Source organism: Rhynchophorus ferrugineus, unplaced genomic scaffold (assembly GCF_030347505.1).
Source record: "Rhynchophorus ferrugineus isolate W39M unplaced genomic scaffold, kcgeb_rfMv2 rfM1, whole genome shotgun sequence".
In the NCBI taxonomy this organism is placed as follows: domain Eukaryota; kingdom Metazoa; phylum Arthropoda; class Insecta; order Coleoptera; family Curculionidae; genus Rhynchophorus; species Rhynchophorus ferrugineus.
In genome coordinates, this window is record NW_027472580.1 from 17,669,754 (window position 1) to 17,689,572 (window position 19,819).

General features: G+C 33.2%; 1 protein-coding gene across 5 annotated transcripts in view; it reads right to left on the reverse strand.

Annotated features, from left to right (window-relative positions):
- Positions 1–8: 8 nt before the first annotated feature.
- Positions 9–19,819, reverse strand: part of Nasp (Nuclear autoantigenic sperm protein) — a 56,944-nt gene continuing 37,133 nt past the window's right edge. For 2 of the 5 annotated variants that reach the window (XM_076403206.1, XM_076403228.1), the window contains exons 2-7: positions 1,716–1,773; positions 1,419–1,646; positions 1,101–1,358; positions 779–1,041; positions 624–728; positions 9–318 (exon numbers count right to left, since the gene is read on the reverse strand). In XM_076403206.1, coding sequence (XP_076259321.1) covers positions 133–318; positions 624–728; positions 779–1,041; positions 1,101–1,358; positions 1,419–1,646; positions 1,716–1,773 — 1,098 coding nt within the window. In that variant the 3' untranslated portion in view covers positions 9–132. Of the gene's footprint in view, positions 319–623; positions 729–778; positions 1,042–1,100; positions 1,359–1,418; positions 1,647–1,715; positions 1,774–1,879; positions 2,022–2,357; positions 2,398–3,171; positions 3,288–19,819 lie in introns of those variants that run through there. The other 3 variants (XM_076403219.1, XM_076403235.1, XM_076403213.1) reach the window with 3 other exon arrangements.

The window sequence follows — 19,819 nt, forward strand, 5'->3', positions numbered from 1 at the left end:
AACAAAACTAAACATGAATAATTTACTAGTCTTAAGTGAAAAATAACAAAACATGAGACATGGAGATGTTTGTTGAAATTTGAAACTGAAAAAAAAACATGGAAAAGGTAATTATATAAAAAAGAACACTAATCATTCGCTTGGAGGACTACTTTTTTTCGCTGGCTTATCGGTTGCGGCTTCATCAGTAACTTCTTCAATTTTCCTCTTCCTTTTTACCAAATGTGATATATCAGTTGCTCGTTTTGAACTACCTGCGCTATCAGTCGTCGAGGGATTTGAAGATTCTTTTATAGTTTCACTTATTTTTTTTATGGCCTACAACAAATTGTGACTATATATGGTTATATACTATATGATTAAAGTGCTGCCGCCAACCTCAAATGAATAAAGATGGACTCATTGTTAACACAAATGAAAAACAAACTTAATAATAATCATTTATTTTAGAAAAAAAAATATAAAAGAAGCAGCATTATGAGAATTTAATTAATTATCTTCATTTTTGAAATAGTAGATTCTATAGTAACTGGCTTACGTTTAACCTCTAATTTATTCACAGCCCCAGTAACTGGCTTAAAGTTAGGCTTAAGAGATTTTATTAACTCTTTACAAACACATACCTCTTCTTTATATAAATTCATGTCAGTAACTTTCTCCTCTATGTCGGGTATTAGACCTTGGATTTCTTCAATTTCATCTTTATTTTCTTGAGACATAACTTTAATCTGAAAAAAAAAGATTTAAAAGTGAACTAATAAATATTTTAATCTAATACATCTTCCAATGTTTTGATCCTATTTTTTAAGTATTCCAACGAGCTCTCAAAACATTTCACAGCTTCATCAATCTGGGAATTAGTTGAGTAGGCTATTCCTAACTTATAAAAGGTTTCTGCAACTGACCTACTGTCTTTAGAAAACAATTCTTTCTGAATATCTAAACCCTGCTTAATATCATTTATGGCCGATGGGAAATTTTCACTCTCTAAAGAAACTTCTCCTAATATTATTAATGTCTCAGCTAAATTCTTCTTTTCATCTGAAAAAAAAATGTTTTATTGTTAATTAGTTAAATAACTTTAGAACATTAATTGCTACCTTTTTTCTGGAATATTTTCTTAGCTAATTCTAAAACTTCCCAAGCTACTTGTAAGTCACTTGGATCCTCTTCACCATTTTGATCATCAGTTGTCTCCTCTTCTTTATCATCACCATTAACACTAGAAGGTCCTGGTTCACCACATTCTTTTGGACTAGATTCTGCTTTGTCATTATTTGTTTGATTTTCTGATTTATCCTTGACGACACTCAATGTATCACCGTTTGATTCAGTCTTTTCCTGGGTTTCTTGGTTTTCTTTAAATATCAGTAAAAGCGTAAGTTACAAAATATTTTATTAATTATTTATTTTATTACCATCATCCCCATCTTCATCTTCAGAATCTTCTGTATTTTTTGGCACAGCATCACCTAATGCTTCGTTTTGTTCTCTAGCCAATCCCAATAAAGATTTTCCATAATATAAATACACCTGACCCAAAGATTCATGCAAATCATCTTTGTGCTCTGCTACTAGTATTTCGGAGGCCTTACTCAAGGCGGCTACAGCTGCTTCGAAATCTTGTAGTACAAAGGCCCTGACACCTTAATAAAACAAGAACAAACAATGCATTAGTCACTTGAACGATACTTATAGAATAGTACATGCATTACCTTGGCCATAAAGTTCCTTTGGATCTGTGCATTCTGGGTCAACAACAACATCCGCCATCTGAAACAATGTTAGGTTAGTGAACCAAATAGTTGAATATCCTTAATATAGGTAGAATATAAAGATATTATTCGTGTTATTGAATAATTTAAAATGATATAAATACCTTATTACTTATATTAAAACCTGATTATCCAAAAAGCAGATTCTTTCAAATTTTGCCTCAATACATTTGTATACACAGCGAACAAAAAAAAAACATAAAAAACAGAAAACTTTAAAACGTGTAAATGGTTTAAGCTACTAATATACATGAAGTTGTTTACACATATGATTTATAATCGCAATAAATTAATAAAATAATTGATAAAACTCAAAATCACTATTAATATGACTAAAACATTTAATAGTTATATTTATGTTATATTAATACTTTAGCCTAATATTTGCTTTATAGTGTAAATTACTATCAAAATAAATATTGTTGACGGTAAATAAATATGTCCAAATGTATTGAGAGAAATATCTAAAATATTGAATATATCCTAAAATGGTTAATTTTAGTTTAAGGGCACCTATCCCTATCGGTAAAACGTATACTGATTGAAGCCGAAGGGTAGAAATGCTACGTAGCCAATACTTACAGAAATAAGGTAATTTAGGGAAACAATTTGAGGAAGCGATTCTTAAGGAAATCATTTCTACATTTCTTATAACCTATTCTTAATAATAGAGTATATTTAGACGTACATTAATATTTAACTTTGTTACTGATTTATTTTATGAGGCAAATATTACGTAAAGTAAATTTGAAGGCAATCGTATAAGTTTTCATTAATATGTAACACATTCCATAGGTACCTTTTTAGTATAATTCTTTTAAGAAAAGATATAAAAACATATCGGTTCTTGAAACAAGCAACATCTTTATAACTCTCTCTTCTCTATAAAATATTAAGTTCTTCGATGGGTAAGTTTTAAATAAGAATAAAATTATGTGGTATTTCGAAAAATTATGTTGAAGTAAATCTAGTTACAGATACAATTATTTTGAAAAATGCTGATGTCACCCAGCATTTTTCAAAATAACTACATTTTAATTGACACGACAGCTAAAGGAAAATGTATTTAAAAAATGGACCATGGAAATGAAGAAAACAATAATAATGCAGTTTATTTATTATTGTGAATTATTTGACTAGTTAATAAGTAGCAAATTAACACCTTTATTGACTGAATAGTTTCGTGCGGTGAATAATAGATGGAGATTGAGGCGTAGTTGGAGATATCCACTGAATAAAAAAATACAAATGTATTATTAAAGCATTCATTTAGGAAACAATTTAAATTAAATTATGATAGATAACTTAAATTAAGTTTACTAAACTGATATTAGTAAATGTAAATGCATGCCGTTATAAAAATGATGAAGGTAGTATTATGAATAGTTTAACTTACGAGATTAGATTAGATTTTATTGTTCTGAGTTCGATACCGATTAATGGGCTGACGAGAATCTACCGCTCTGATGAGATTTAAGCGGAGAGTATTCTTGATTTGCAAGCTGCACGTTTCTTTATGGTGCAAACATCTCTCGTCAACAATGCTTCCTTGTAAGGGACACCTGCCATTGCAAATTGTTAGAAAGTTCAGATAGCCAACTGCAGCCGGTCGCGTTAAAAGTTTACGGTATATGGTCACAATAGGGGGCTTTCGGTCAGAGACTAAAGATCATATGAATGGATGGTTTTTTGGGGACCTTGACGTTTCGCTAGAAACGTCGTACATGTGCTTCGTTTTTGCCCTAGACAACGCAGAAACATTTCTTTTTTGTAATGTACGTGATAAATCATTGGAACCTTTAATACTTCATTAAAAACTTGTTAAACAATGCACATCATTAAAAAAGCGAAAATCTGTTTTGTTACCTTATGATAACTACGATCACTTATACTTTTGAATTCGAATTTTTGTTAATGATGGTTCAGTGCTTTTTTATTTTGGGTAGGGATGTCGATATTTTTTAAAGAAAATATTCGGCAGTTGTGTCGAACTTTTGAGTTGCAAATTAAGTATTATCTATATTATATATATTATTACCTAGGTTTTTTGAAGGTGAATATCGAATTTTTATTATGAGATTCACCACTCCCCCTCCCAACAGGTGGATTCTGGTGTAAAAGAGTAGGATTGGAGTGAAGAAATATCGATATTGGTAACAATAAGTATCGAAATTTTTTTAAGTATCGATAGTGCTAATTAAAATATCGATATCGAAAACCCAGGGTTTTTGAACGAGAGTATCGAATTTTTGTTTTGAGCCTTCTTCCCTGGTCATCAAGTGAATTTTGGCGTAAAAATAAAATTTGAGTGAAGAAGTATCGATAGGTAAATATTTAGGTCAATATTTTTTGTTGGTCGATATATATTTTTTTAACGAAAATATTAATGGTTGTAAATGAGAGTATCGAACTTTTGAGTTACATAATTTAAAATATCTATATTAAAAATCTAGGGCTTTCCAAGTGAATTTTATATTTAACAATGGGGTTGAAGTGAAGAAATATAAATAAAAATAAGTATCGACATTTTTCGTTCTTCGATATATAGATATATTTTTTAAATATCGATATCGATATATTTCTCCACGATCAACATAATTTTGGGTTAAGACCCTAATTTTGGTTGTTTGTAAGATGGTGCAAATTTTTTGTTTTCAATAAATTTAAACTGGAACAGGATGTCCCACGAATATTCGGTATAACTTTAACGATAGCTGTCATATAGATATTTAGAAGTACCGCTATCGTACGACATTTATTACCAGTATCACCAGTAATTACGGTGAAATTACTTTTATACATCTGGCAAAAAGTTTTAGTAATACAGTTTTGCGTGCGATAACATTTATCTTTGAACGTGTACTATTGTTTGATGTTGATTCAATTTCTTTATTTTTTCTTTTGATTATTTTGGGTATCTACTCGGATGCTGCAGATTTTTTGGTTTTCAATAAATTTAAACTGGAACAAGATGTTCCCATGAATACCCGCTTAAACTTTAAGTAGTACCGCCAAGGTACAGCGTTTATATCAGTGTCATTTCACCATTATAACTTTTAGAAGACTGGGAAAAAGTTTTTTACATACACATGTGGATTTTGATTCGAATGTCATCAAAATATTGCCCTCGATACGTGGCAACGTCGCAACTCACAGACGCAACGCGACATTCTTACATTCGCTTTTCCAGTGAAGGGGAAACGTCCAAGAAGGACGTGTCGTCGGAAAATCGAACTTTCCGAATGCCGTGATTCGGTAACAAGGATACAACAGGATTACAGACAGTCCCGTGATCAACCACATCCGATCTGACGAATTATTCAGTGAAAACGACTGACTGAATATTGGCGTCAGTTAATAATATTCGGGACAATGGTGTGTCAATCTCCAGTGATTGAATAACATCGTTGGATAGATGAAACACAGTCAATTAGTGATCAACATTGGTAAAGTATAAAGTAGATCATATTTGCGAAGATATATTTGAACTTAACATTTATTATCTGTTTTATTTACGATATTTCATGGATATAGCGACGAAACTATTGCTTTCCAATACCGCAAATGCTCAAAGGAATTAACCTGATGATGATTCATACAAATGTTGAGACAAAAACTAAAATTCAAAATATTTAATTAACAAGTCAATTAAAAAATCCCCGGCCTACCATAGTAAAACACATTTTTTTTGGCAAAATTAGTTTTTTTATTCAACATAATTCCGTTCAAGGGTTATACACTGATTATAGTGACTTTCCAAGTTTTCGACACCATTTTTGTAGTACTATTTGTCCTTTGCTTCAGAATAGGCCTCAGTTTCGGGGATCATCTCTTCATTCGACGAAAATTTCTTACCAGTGAGCATTCTTTTGAGATCTGAGAACAGGAAATAGTCGCAGGGGGTTAAATTTAGAGAACACGGTGGATGAGGAAGCAATTCGAAACCATTTTTGCAATCGTTTTCACTGACTTGTGACACAGTATATTGTCTTAGTGAAGCTGCACTTTCTTTTTCTTCAAATGCGGCCGTTTTCGGCGATTTCGTCATTCAAACGGTTCAATAACGCTATGTAATGGTCCTTCCTTTTTCAAGGTAGTCAATGAAAATTATTCTATGTGCATCCCAAAATACAGACACAATAACCTTGACAGCCGACTGTTACGTTTTACCACGCTTTGGAGCGGGTTTATCGTGTGCAGTCCACTCGGATGACTCTCGATTGGACTTTGGAGTGAAATGATGGAGCCATGTTTCATCCATTGTCACATATCGACGCAAAACTTTGCACAGAGCGTTCTCATACCCAAATATTCGTGAATGATATGATGTATATGTTTAGTTGATATATTTAGTCTGCTATTTCATGCAATTTCAATTTACGGTCATTCAAAATCATTTTGTGGATTTTTTTAAATGTTTTCGTCGGTAACAACCTCTTTAGGCGTCCACTGAGTTCACCGTCTTGGGTGCTCATTTCACCATGTCTAAACTTAGCTTACCAATCGTTGACGTTTGATTTTCCTGATGTCCGAAAACTCGGCATCAAGCCAAGTTTTTGCTTCAACTGTATTCTTTCCGTTCAAAAAGCAATATTTTATCAAAACGCGAAATTCCTTTTTATCCATTTCTTCACAATAACAAAAGTTACCTCACTCAGAATGCTATAATTCACAAACTAATGATCCGACAGCAGTTAAATTTCTACACGCATCTTTTGAGGGTTAGAGCTAACTAAAAACGTATGGATTTAATTCTAGTAGCACCATCTATGTATCAGGCCGGAGACTTCTCAATTGACCTATTAAAATAATATACTTCAATATTCAAAACAATGACATACTCAATTATTTTTCAATTTTGTATGAAATTATTGGAACTATTTTCGATTAATTATTATAGCATATTTGTTCAATTAAGTTCATTTTGAATTCATTTATACATTCATATATACTAGCTTTGCGTGAAGAATTATATACACAATTGCGTAATGCTTAATCAAAGTTTTTCATTTCTGTATCAACTAGTGTACGAAATTTCTGACAATATTCTCAAGGAATCGATCACTATTAATGAAAACTAACCCTTATATTGAATTAATAATTAAAAATAATTTTATCACATGTCATGATATATGTCAGTCGAAGAACGCCAAGGCAGTAATCGAGATTATAAGACGAAAAATTAGCTGTAAGTCGTAATCTAGTCAAAATATTCATAATTATCTATCAGAAACTGGTCTAAAATAAATTCTTGGACTAAGTTGGAAAGATCATAATCAGCTGCTATAGAAGTGTTACGATGAAAATTCCGTAGAATAATTAATGATATGGTTCTCTGTCATGGTTCATGTGAACTGGCCACTAAGATTTTGTGATTTGTCTAGCTAGACTAATAGGATGACAGAACAGGAACAACAACATATATATTATTTTTTAACATGGTCTGATATTGAAAGAACGATGTTGGTTTGGCATCAATCGATTTTTGCACTTGTTAAGCATTTGCAAGTCAAGTCATGCCGCAACAGTCCGAACAAGTGTTAATCAGAAGACGCTACATCTGATCAGTACGCTGGGTGCGGTAGAAATTCTCATTTATAGCTGACAAAATGTATCCCTCACAACTCTTGCAACGTGTAGCCGAACGTTATCAAACAAGAAGATTGCTTTTCATCTGTTGCAATGTTGTCATTTTCTGTCATTTTTACAGTACTACCTCATCAAAAGGCAGTTTTAATAGAGAAAGAACAGTTAGGATATGACACAACAGCATCACCATATCTCAATAATACTGAGGGGTAAACTTTTTGTAGAGCCAAATATGACTGTTAAAGGGAAGTGCGGAACTGACAGCGGTCAGAAGGACCTATATTCTGAGAATAAGGAGAACGTTGCAATAATTTCTATCATAACCCGACCATCTTTGATATTTTATCCTAAATTATCTTTATGAATTGTACGACTACGTTTAAATTCAGCAACCTATCCTCCTGACTGAAGGCGTTGCAGTCTTATACACTTTTAACAGTCGTTTTTAATGATTGTAGATCCCAACTGGCATTCGTCAAAGAGATATCGCCTCCACATTGTCTTTCAGAAGACGCTACATCTATAAATTCTCATTTATAGCTGACATTGTCTTTCAACATAACAGTGGTTTCCGTTATGCTAAAAGTTTTTTAAAAAGACCATAGTGTTCAATATGATGCTACCTACAAACTGCTTGACCGGTCTGAAGTTCGCTGATGATAGCGCTCTATTCAATGATACAGATGTTGAGAGCTCCTAGTATTCTTCACGATATAATTTGCGCTACAGGGCCAAATGGCTTAAGAATTAATGAAGAAAAGACCAAAGAATACAGTGAGATCAAGTGCAGGAGTTCAAGTATTAGAGATCAGTAATACAGGAGAAGCTAGTGGCGTCTACTGTTGAAGTAGTAAATCGAATTGTTTTGTTTGTTTTTTATGTTTGTTTGTTTCTCTTATGGTTTGAGGCTTAAACACTGTTACCTATATGTTTGGGAGTATTTCAAATGTGATCCTTAATACAAGAGTTCTGAAATCATATTAGAAATGAAGTCATTCGTTTAAGATCCAACAACCAGTGCACAACTGGCCAACACATTGAGAGATACAGATTACAATGGTTTTGACATAAAGGTGAACAAATCCCTCAAAAATTGCTGTGGCCAAATATACACTTCGGGTTCAAACTGCAGCGAACAGAAACGCTACATTTTCAAAAATAAGAATTTCATCACTGTACGATATTTTTTTACTCCATTCATAGTTGGCATATCTACCAGGTATACTAGAAAGTCATTACCGGTTTTTCTAATAGATGTCGCTAAGTTTAAGTATGCGATGTTATGGTTTGACATGCATGTTTGACTATACATGCATACAAGCAAGACAAAGAACGTTCTGGTAGACTGAAAAAGTTTGAAGATGCGAAACTGCAAGAGTTATTGGATGAATACCAAACCCAAACTCAAAAACAAATGAAAGCTTGGGGGAGCAATGGGGATCCAAAAGATGGGAGGATGGGTGCCACATCAATTGAATGACAGGCAAATCGAACATAGCTAAATTTTCTGTGAAATGCTGCTTCAAAGGTATGATCTGAAGTCATTTCTGCAACGAATAGTAAACGAGTGATGAAAACTGGATCTATTCTGAAAACCCTAAGCGCAAAAATCATGGTTATCACCTGGCAAGACCGGCCGATCCAAGGCCAAATGGTGAAACAGTTAGTAGTGATCGCTACCGGTAACAAATGATCAATTTGAACCATGCATTGATCGAAAAACGTCCAAAATGGGCCTGGAGATACGGCAAAGTGATTTTACAGCACAATAACGCTCAGTCTTATAAAGCAAAACCGGTCAAGGAAGCGTTGTAAGCACTTGGATGGAATATATGGAGCAGCACTTCGCTAATTTCGAAAAAATTCGTCTCTCAAAGAATTATCAAAAAACAATTTACCGACTGACATATCCGCTATGCCCACTAGATTTTTTGCGTTCATGCAGTAGGCTGATAAAATACAAAAATCCCTTTAAAACACATTGCAATGTAGTTTCTATATCAATCATTTCACAACTTTATAGCATTAGGTTTTCTTCATGGTATCTCTTCCTTTCGTCACTTGCATTTCTGTTTGGACGGTTTCCAAAAATTGTAAGAACTTAATAGCTGCTATACTTGCTTATGTTGTTATAAAACTGTTTTTATTGATTTTCTGTGATTATTGAGCGATTCTAGCTTAAGCTAAGTTTTAATAATTCGAGAATATATATTTAACTTCACTGCAACTAACTAATTCAGGAATAAAGCTCGCAAAAATAAGTCAGCAAGCGAAGCGAACGAGAGAGAAAGTAATTTAAATCAGGCCCAGTTGGCGTTGGGTAGAAATAAAAAATGTCTATCATAAAAAAGTCGTCATTTTAGTTGTCAAAGCGGAACAAATGGCAGAAAGCAATCAACTGATATTATATTTTTATGGATATATTATTCAAATATAGATGCTTCATTTAACACCCGCTCTTGAAAAAGTGCCATGGGTTATATTTGAATAAGGAATATTTTATGAGTCAATTGTGTCATATATTCTTTTTATGACGCTATTCCCGCGGTTTGCTAAAAACTGTAGGCGACGCAACAACATTTTAGTTAATGTTAAATTTTATATCTTTATTCATAGTTACAATTCGTGAGCAATAGGTATCATCTGAATAATATGAATAATATGAGCACCATGCGATATTGTCTATCTGGTTGCATGTTGGCAATACTGTATTGTTCAGTTAACATGCTTCTTTTTCTAAGTCTTGTAGGTTGTATTCGTGTATTATACGCTTTGTTCTGCGACTGTTAAACAAGCAATCGGTGAAACATATGATCTTTCAGACTTCAAAAGAGGACAAATAACAGGTCAATTGAAAAGTCCCCGGCCTACCATAGTAAAAAACATTTTTTGGCAAAATGAGTGTTTTTTATTCAACATAATTCCCTTCAAAGGTGATACACTGATTATAGCGACGCTCCAACTTTTCGATACCATTTTTGTAGTACGATTTGTTCTTTGCTTCAAAATAGGCCTCAGTTTCGGCAATCATCTCTTCCTTCGACGCAAATTTCTTCACAGCTGGCCCAGCTGTCTTCTGGAGAATACGGTGGATGAGGAAGCAATTCGAAGCCCAATTCATGGATTTTTGCCATGGTTTTCAGTGACTTGTGACACGGCACAATCTCTTGGCAAAGTAGCACTTTCTTTTTCTTCAAATGCGGCCGTTTTTCGGCCATTTCGTCCTTCAAACGGTCCAATAACGCTATGTAATAGTCGCTGTTGATGGTCCTTCCTTTTTCAAGGTAGTCAATGAAAATTATTCCGTGCGCATCTCAAAATACAGACGCCATTACCTTGCCAGCCAACTGTTGCGTTTTCCCACGCTTTGGAGCGGGTTCATCGTGTGCCGTCCACTCGGATGACTGTCGATTGGAATTCGGAGTGAAATGATGGAGCTATGTTTCATCCATTGCCACATATTGACGCAAAAGCTCGGGTTGATTACGCTTGATCATCTTCAGACACTGCTCCGAATCATCAACCCGTCGTTGTTTTTGGTCAAAAGTGAGTTCGCGTGGCACCCACTTTGCACAGAGCTTTCTCATACTCAAATATTCGTGAATGATATGATGTACACGTTCAGTTGATATCTTTAGAGTATCTGCTATTTCCTTCAATTTCAATTTATGGTCATTCAAAATCATTTTGTGGATTTTTAAAATGTTTTCGTCGGTAACAAGCTTTTTTTGGGCGTCCACTACGCTCACCGTGTTCATTTCATCACGTCTAAACTTAGCATACCAACCCTGGATAGTTGATTTTCCTGGGGCAGTGTCCGGAAACTCGGCATTAAGCCAAGTTTTTGCTTCAACTGTATTTTTCCCTTCAAAAAGTAATATTTTATCAACACGCGAAATTCTTTTTTGTCCATTTTTTACAATAACAAAAGTTGCTTCACTCAAATAATTCGCAAACTAATGATCCGATAGCTGTCAAATTTATACACGCATCTTTTTAGAGCTAACTAATAAACATATGGATTTAATTCTAGTAGCGCCATCTATGTGTCAGGCCGGGGACTTTTCAATTGACTTGATAGTGCGTTCTTGAGAGCCCACTCTGAGCGTCTGTGATTAAAACAGCTTGCTTATTACTTTTGCTTGTTGCTTGTTTTTGGATTGTTGTTTGTTATCCATGCCCTGTCATTGCCCATACACAAAACATGTTAAAAAATCATGGGCGAAGAGGAGGCAGTTCAAGGTGTAAGGCAACCAAAGGAGGACTGAAGTTGCTGTGAATTATCATAGTTTACTAGTATTTGGACACAAGCTTGCAGTACAAGGTAAACGGTCATAAAAGCGGATTCTCATAGCTCAATTTCATAGCCGTAGACTAATGGAATCTGGATTCATCAAAACTTGGAAAATCATTCCATAGGGGGACATAATAATAATTTGGGTAGAAAAAATGCTATTTCGAAAATCTTCAATCACAAACTGGCCGACGAAGGCACAATCGATAATTCAAAACCTCTTCGGAGTAGCAGGATTATTTTAAAATCTGTACGCGATAAATCACTATTTCATTCTATTATGTGAGTGCGAAATGTATTAAATAAACTCTATGTTGACGTTTCGTATTATCGAATTAAATATTCAAAAGTTGAACAGTCCCCTGCTTTATACGCATTAAAAAGAACACACCGGTCAATTAGGGTTTATTAAAAATAAATCCCAAAAGATACGGACAGCACGCTATGGAATTATAATCTTTTACATGACAGGTTTTTGACGGGAATGTACCAGAGAAAAAAAACGAAGAAGATTAGCCGTGAACGGCGATTAAGCAAAATGACTTTAATCCAAAAAATAAAGGGTTTTTTGAATATTCCGCTTAAATTTATGACGTAACGTTCCCAGTAGCACATTAATTAAATGCTTTTGATAAAATTGATGCAAAAACGGCTATTTTAAAATTACGTCTATAATAATCAGATGAAGTAAGATCTGGAATATACGAAGGATAACCTTCAACTCAGTCAAATGTTCGTTCTATTCCTTCGTTTTTTCAAATTATCTCTATTTCTTTCATTATTACGAAAAATCCGTACAAATTATTTTATACAATAGTCCATCGATAGCCGCTACTATTCTATTCTATCCGATTTTTAGCTATCTTCATAAGAAGTGCTGCTCAGATAGATCACGAGTCATATGTCGGAACAAGTAGTAATCAGAAGGAGCAAGGTCTGGAGAAGACGGCGGGTGAGGTAGCACTTCCTATTTTGATGTATCCACCGGTTTTGCAACATGGGCGTTATCATGCTGAAGAATAACATTGTTGTGTCTCTTTGCTCTTATTCCGACCAGTTTTTGCACAATACTCAAACTTATCAATTGTAGTCGATAGAGCGATCCCCATTAACAGTTTCATTGAGTAATGCCTTGAAATCCTCGTTCTATCGAGAATGCGCTGTCTTCAGTATCAAAATCACTGTTTTTAAAACATCGAGACTAATATTCACATATTGAAATCGATGGAACATGATTGCCATAAACTTCACACAGTATTCCATTACCTCTAGCCACACCTTTCTTTAAATTGAAGTAGTATATAAAGTGATATAAATATATGACTGATAAAATATTTAAATATTTAAAAGAATAAAAAAAAATTAGCCAAAATAATAACGTATCGATAATTGTTTTTGAAACACTAATTAACCAAATCCATAATATTATAATTGTAATTTATACGTTCCGGATTTTTCAGTATTTTCCGTATGAAAAATTCACTTATTCGAGTTTCATTGACTTGTTTTTACTCTAGAAACTAGGCCAAAAGTTATTTGTAACGTTATATTTGATATTGATAAATGTTGGCCTTATTTAAAAAACCTTTTAGTCTAAAGTTACAAAGAAAATCAATGTTCGGTATTTATATCTGATGTTATTTGAACATTGATATTTCTTATTTTCTTATATACTTATTAGTAAGAGAGTGTGTGGTTTCTAAGATAACAGTAAAGTTTAAAGTAACATTTCCATAAGATTTTTTCAGGTGCTTATCTAGTCATCTTATGCTAGATGACTAGATCATAACATAATTGTCGAAGCACTCAACGGAAAGTGCTTAAGACATCAATGAATTCCAAATCTGATGAATAAGGCGGGTCGGGAAAGAGTTCTCAGACAAGTGCAGAAACGGTATATCTGAACAAATGCTCTTGATATCACGAAATAACAAGGCTAACTCGAGAATTGATGTATCAATGTAAATTTATGAATTTATGAGTATATGTATTATGTCGAGAAGTGTATATATATATATATATATATATATATATATATATATATCACAACAGTAGGAGGACTGTACTGACCACTGCGTCAACTAAGCTGGCTTTTGTCGGATTTGATTCGTCTTCTTTGAAAGAAGTGGATTGTTGTTCTCTTGGACCTCATAGGCATAGATCCAAGATTCGTCACCGGTGTAGATGTTATACGAAGCTTTGGATGCACCGCATTAACATTTCTTTGCGCTAATTGACATGCTCGTGTCAATTTTTGAGTTTTTATTAAATAATAATAAATTATATCGATATAATTTTTTATAACATCTTATTAGATACGCTTAGTACAATCTTAATTAGAAATTAATTTATTACTACATTTCATTTGTACTTGGATTAATTCACAAGCAAGACGAGTGCGCGAAAATACATCAATATGTATTCCTCAATTATAAAATTATAATAACTTATCGCTATAGTTTACACTAAAGGTATACACTTTATATAAGTTCGTATGGTTTGGTTCGCTTCAATCTCCTAACAACCTGCACGCTGTCCAGCACTTTCCATGATTCAGTAATCTTTTTTCGTGTGTCAATTGTGTGTGTCATTTGATTTCCAGGTCATCGTGCAGTTCTTCGTTGGTTACGTAGCGATGAGTATTGGTAATTAATCGAAGAACCTTGTTTTGACAGCGTTGGATGTCTAGTTGATGCCACTTGTACCTTTTCTATTGCTCTGATATGTCGCCATAATAATTGTGTCATCAGCAAAGGTTCCAAGTAGTGTTTCTTTTTTTGTTCGAATGTCAGTAGTATAGAGCAGATATAGGAGAGGTCCTAAGACGCCACCTTGTGGAATTCCAGCCGAAATAGTTTTAAATGTCGAGAACGCCATTTCGTGCGATACTCTAAATTTTCTTCCGAAAAGATATGACTCCAGTAATTGACAATAGTTACGCGGTAACAATTTTCTCATCTTGCAGATTAATCCCAAATGCCAAACCTGATCAAAAGCTTGTGAAATATCCAGGAATATTGCAGGAGAGTATTTCTTTTCCTCAAATGCTTTTTCAATAGCCGCAGTTACTCTGTGCACTTGATGGATTACATTATTACAAAAATTTTAACCTGTTTAAATATTAGTTTCTCAAATAGTTTTGATATTGCAGGTAGCAGCGAAATAGGCCTGTAAGATTCGTCTTGTTCTGCAGGTTTGTCAGGTTTTTTGAGCGTAATTATTTGTGCCACCTTAAAGCATTCCGGAACCTGCTTCAGTTTTAAACATGCATTAAATATTTTAAAATAAATGTATTTTTAATAATCTCTCTATAGTATACGACTATTATCAATCAATATTTTTATCATGTTTTATTACAGTCATCTGTTTTCTACGTACCATGTATATAATAGTTATCATAAGAAATTTCATCAAATGATATAAAAATAATTTAAAAAATAATACATAAAAAAGTACTAATTTAAGTTTACACAATACTACTCATAGATATTATAATGAATATATATTACCCAACGAAAAAGTTAGACCGAAGACTTATATGTTAGTTATAGATTATATAAACTTCAGTGAGATATCTCCGATATACACTTTTATAAAGTAAACATAAAAAAAATCAATAATAGCTCAGCAGGTAAAAGTCTGCATATATTTACTATTTCTTTATTATTGACATTGTAAATGGTTCTTGCAAAAATATAGAATAAATATATTTCCATAAATAATATTAGGAAAAACGACTCTTACAAAACGCCATCACGATTTATTTCAGCGCATTATCATCAATCATTTAAGGTTGGCAACACTATATCTTAAAGTCAGGACAGAGAATGTATCCGAAAAAAATCCTGGTTTTATGCTGTATAAATAATTCAGGGAATAGGGAGTATGGATGATGTATGGTTTAGTGTTAGAACACAATTCATTAGATTCAACTAACTCGGTATATCATCGGATAATGAAAATCTTCATATGTCTATTTAAATTTAATTAATTACTTATCCAAACAGAATGGAATGGTGAAGATGGTTAATGTAAGAAACTATATTAAAGATATACGTTATTTAGAGAAATGCAAGACAATTTTAAAAAGTTGTTTTGTTTTATTCATTGTAGCATTTATTATGGCTTCATTTCAGTACATTTTATTTGGTTAAAGAGTGAATAACATTTTTATCTTTATCAAAAATGTCGGATTTTCTGCCCAATAAAATATTTTTGCAGGAATTTCTACTTCACTATTTGTTTATTTTATTTTGTATATTTTTTAAAGTCTCCTTTTACCAACGACGGTTTACCTGGACTGGACCTAATAGGTTAATTGAAATATCCCCGGCCTACCATAGTAAAACCATTTTTTTGCCAAAATTAGTTTTTTTTATTCAAAATAATTCCCTTCAAGGATGATACATTGACTATAGCGACCCTCCAACTTTTCGATACAATTTTTGTAGTACGATTTGTCCTTTGCTTCAAAATAAGCCTCAGTTTCGGAGATCACCTCTTCATTCAACGAAAATTTCTTTCCAGTTATTTTGAGATCTGAGAACAGGAAATAGTCGCTGAGGGCCAGATCTGGAGAATACGGTAGATGAGGAAGCAATTCGGAGCCGAATTAATGGATTTTTGCCATTGTTTTCACTGACTTGTAACACGGTGCATTGTCTTGGTGAAACAGCACTTTATTTTTCTTCAAATGCGGCCGTCTTTCGGCGATTTCATCCTTCAAACGGTCCAATAACGCTATGTAATAGTCGCTGTTGATGGTCTTTTTTCAAGGTAGTAAATGATAACCTTGCCGACCGACAGTTACGTTTTCCCACGCTTTGGAAAGGGTTTATCGTGTGCAGTCCACTCGGATAACTGTCGATAGAACTTTGGAGTGAAATGATGGAGCCATGCTTTATCCATTGTCACATATCAATGCAAAAACTCGGGTTTATTACGCTTGATCATCTTCAAACACTGCTCCGAATCATCAACTCGTCGTTGTTTATGGTCAAAAGTGAGCTCGCGCGGCACCCACTTTGCACAGAGCTTTCTCATACCAAAATATTCGTGAATGATATGATGTATACGTTCAGTTGATATCTTTAGAGTGCCTGATATTTCATTCAATGTCAATTTACGGTCATTCAAAATCATTTTGTGGATTTTTTTCATGTTTTTGTCGGTAACAACCTCTTTTGGGCGTCCAATGCGTTCACCGTTTTCGGTGCTCATTTCACCACGTCTAAACTTAGCATACCAATCCTTGATGGTTGATTTTCCTGGGGCAATGTCTGCAAACACGGCATCAATCCATGTTTTTGCTTCAACTGTATTTTTTTTCTTCAAAAAGCAATATTTTATCAACACGCGATATTGTTTCTTATCCATTTTTTTTACGATAACACGATAAGTTGCTTCACTCAAAATGTTATGATTCACAAACTAATGATCTGACCGCTGTCAAATTTATACACGCATCTTTTGAGGGTTAGGGCTAACTGAAAAACATATGGATTTAATTCTAGTAGCGCCATTTATGTGTCCGGCCGGGGACTTTCAATTGACCTCTTAGATACAGTCGAACATAGAATCTTCTCCTTTTTAGAAGTCGGTTAAAAATAATGTATATGCAATATTATTAAAACAATGTCGATATTACATAAAATTTTTCGTTATACAAATATTTTTCTAGAATGAAATATTAATATGAATCGTAGTCACAATATGAAATTAAATTCATTAATCATTAAAATAAATTACCGTTTGTTGCATAATACCTGGTAAAGTGGTCAAAAGCGTAGTAATCCAACAAATTACAATTTAGACGGTGGAAGACCATCAATTTGTTAAGTAAAAAAAACAAGGTGGGATCCAGAGGGCGCTAATTAGCGAGTTGTTTTAAAACCGTACGCTCGTAGACCGTTAACCGTATTTTCCAATTATACGACTACGCTGTGCACGAATTTCAAGGGATAATTCAATTCGCCTGTCTCGGTTAACGATTTTTTTTCTGTACGCGTAGGCAAAAAGGACATGTCCCTGTCATTTTCGTGTTGGGCGAGCTGACACGTTATACAAGACACCTTTACGGGAAAAAAGCAATTTTTTGCGTACTCAATTTACTAGATTTTCTTTACTAGTTCTACTTTAATTAAAACACTAAAAACTTTAAATTAATAGCTTTAAATGCTCTATTTGATATATAAAATACAAAATACAGTATTTTAACTATATTTGTCAGGAGTTCTATAAATAGAATAGAACTAATCCAGCCCACCTGTTATTCACTAAATGATTTCTTTTGGCGAATAATAGTTTTTTAAATTTACTCATGCAAATATACCTAGGTGTCTCAGGCACTTGTTTAAGAATGCTTCCTCATCCACCGTATTCTCCAGATCTGGCCCCCAGCGACTATTTCCTGTTGTCAGATCTCAAAAGAATGCTCACTGGGAAGAAATTTTCGTCGAATGAAGAGGTGATCGACGAAACTGAGACCTATTTTGAAGCAAGGGACAAATCGTACTACAAAAATGGTATCGAAAGGTTGGAGGGTCACTATAATCAGTGTATCACCCTCGAAGGGAATTATGTTGAATAAAAAAAACTAACTTTGCCAAAAAAATGTGTTTTACTATGGTAGGTCGAGGACTTTTCAATTGACCTGTTACGAACTGATTAATAGACACATAGAGTGAGATTTAATAATATCTAGAAAAGCTAGAATAGTTTTGATTGAATACATTTTGACATTTTGATATGAATTGTTTTAAAAAATATGCTGTCTAGGATATCTTTTGGAAATTTATTTTTGACAAAAAGCGCCATTCAAAGACAAACTTCTTAAGTTATACACAATTATTATTTATTTAAGTCCTAATTATTATTTGTTTACTGACAGAATGCAAATATTAACACTTGATATTGTTAATATATATATATATATATATATATATATATATATATATATATATAATTCCATAGCTAAATTAATTACCAGATTCATTTGTATACAAATTGGACTTTAGTAAAATGACACTCTGTTACTACTCTGCTCAACATTATTAACTGCTACAATTTTGAAACTAGTTGTATTTTGATCCCATTTAATAGCATTTCTCCTCTATTATCGCCATATATAATTAATTATAGCTGTCTAACTGAAATTAGTAGCAATTATTTATCTTCTTTAGGGGTAAATTCCGTCATGAGCACATAATTAGTTAACCTCAAATTTTAAAGACCATTTGCCGAATGAAAAGTTCTTCAAATTTGAAATACCCTTTGCTGAGTGAAAAGTTCTTTAAATTAGTATATGCTCAGAAAGGCGCCATAACGACTGAGTATTCAAGAATCAAGTTACTGTTGTTTATTTATCGTTTCCTTACACGGAACCTATAAGCAAATAATAGATTGTTAATAGAATGCTCGAGCGATACGATAAAACTATAGCACTTATTTACACACAATTAGGTTAAAAAAAAACATAAAAAAATCAATATATTAAATTTTTATTTTAGTAGTTACAGCTTCAATCAGTCCTTTCACCAGCGATTCATATAGGTTTGTAGTATAATCTTTATTTTTTAAATCTCCATCTTTTTTGACATAATCAATTTTTAGTTCAATATTGTTAAATTGTTTACTATTTGAGTACAAATTTGTATCTCTTGCTGGCTTACCTGACAAATTCCAATAAAATTAATATCAAAGGAGTGACTACTTTAAAATTTGAATATTGTATTGAACAATAGTCTTACAGTTTTACAGCATAAATAACGGCATTATTTTGATGAGAAAAAAATATTCACCGGCAATTTATGTTCCAACATCATGTAAGACAAAAAGTAATGGCAATCGGACTTAAAAGAAACTCCCAACTTAACCTAAAATCAAAGGGAATGGTTTATTATTCAATCATAAAGCCAATACGATACGAATATGGGGTTGCAAAACATCAAACCAACTAGTAATCCAACGTACCCAAAACAAAGTTCTAAGATTAATTGCCAGTGCCGAGATTTCGCCTTATAGCATGAAATAAGGTTATTGAATCACAATAACGTGAAAGCAATACAGTTACTGGACAACACGCAGGAAGATTGAAGCGAACTAAACCACACGAACTTGTATAGTGTATACCCTTAATTTTAGCTTAAGTAGTTTATCAAGT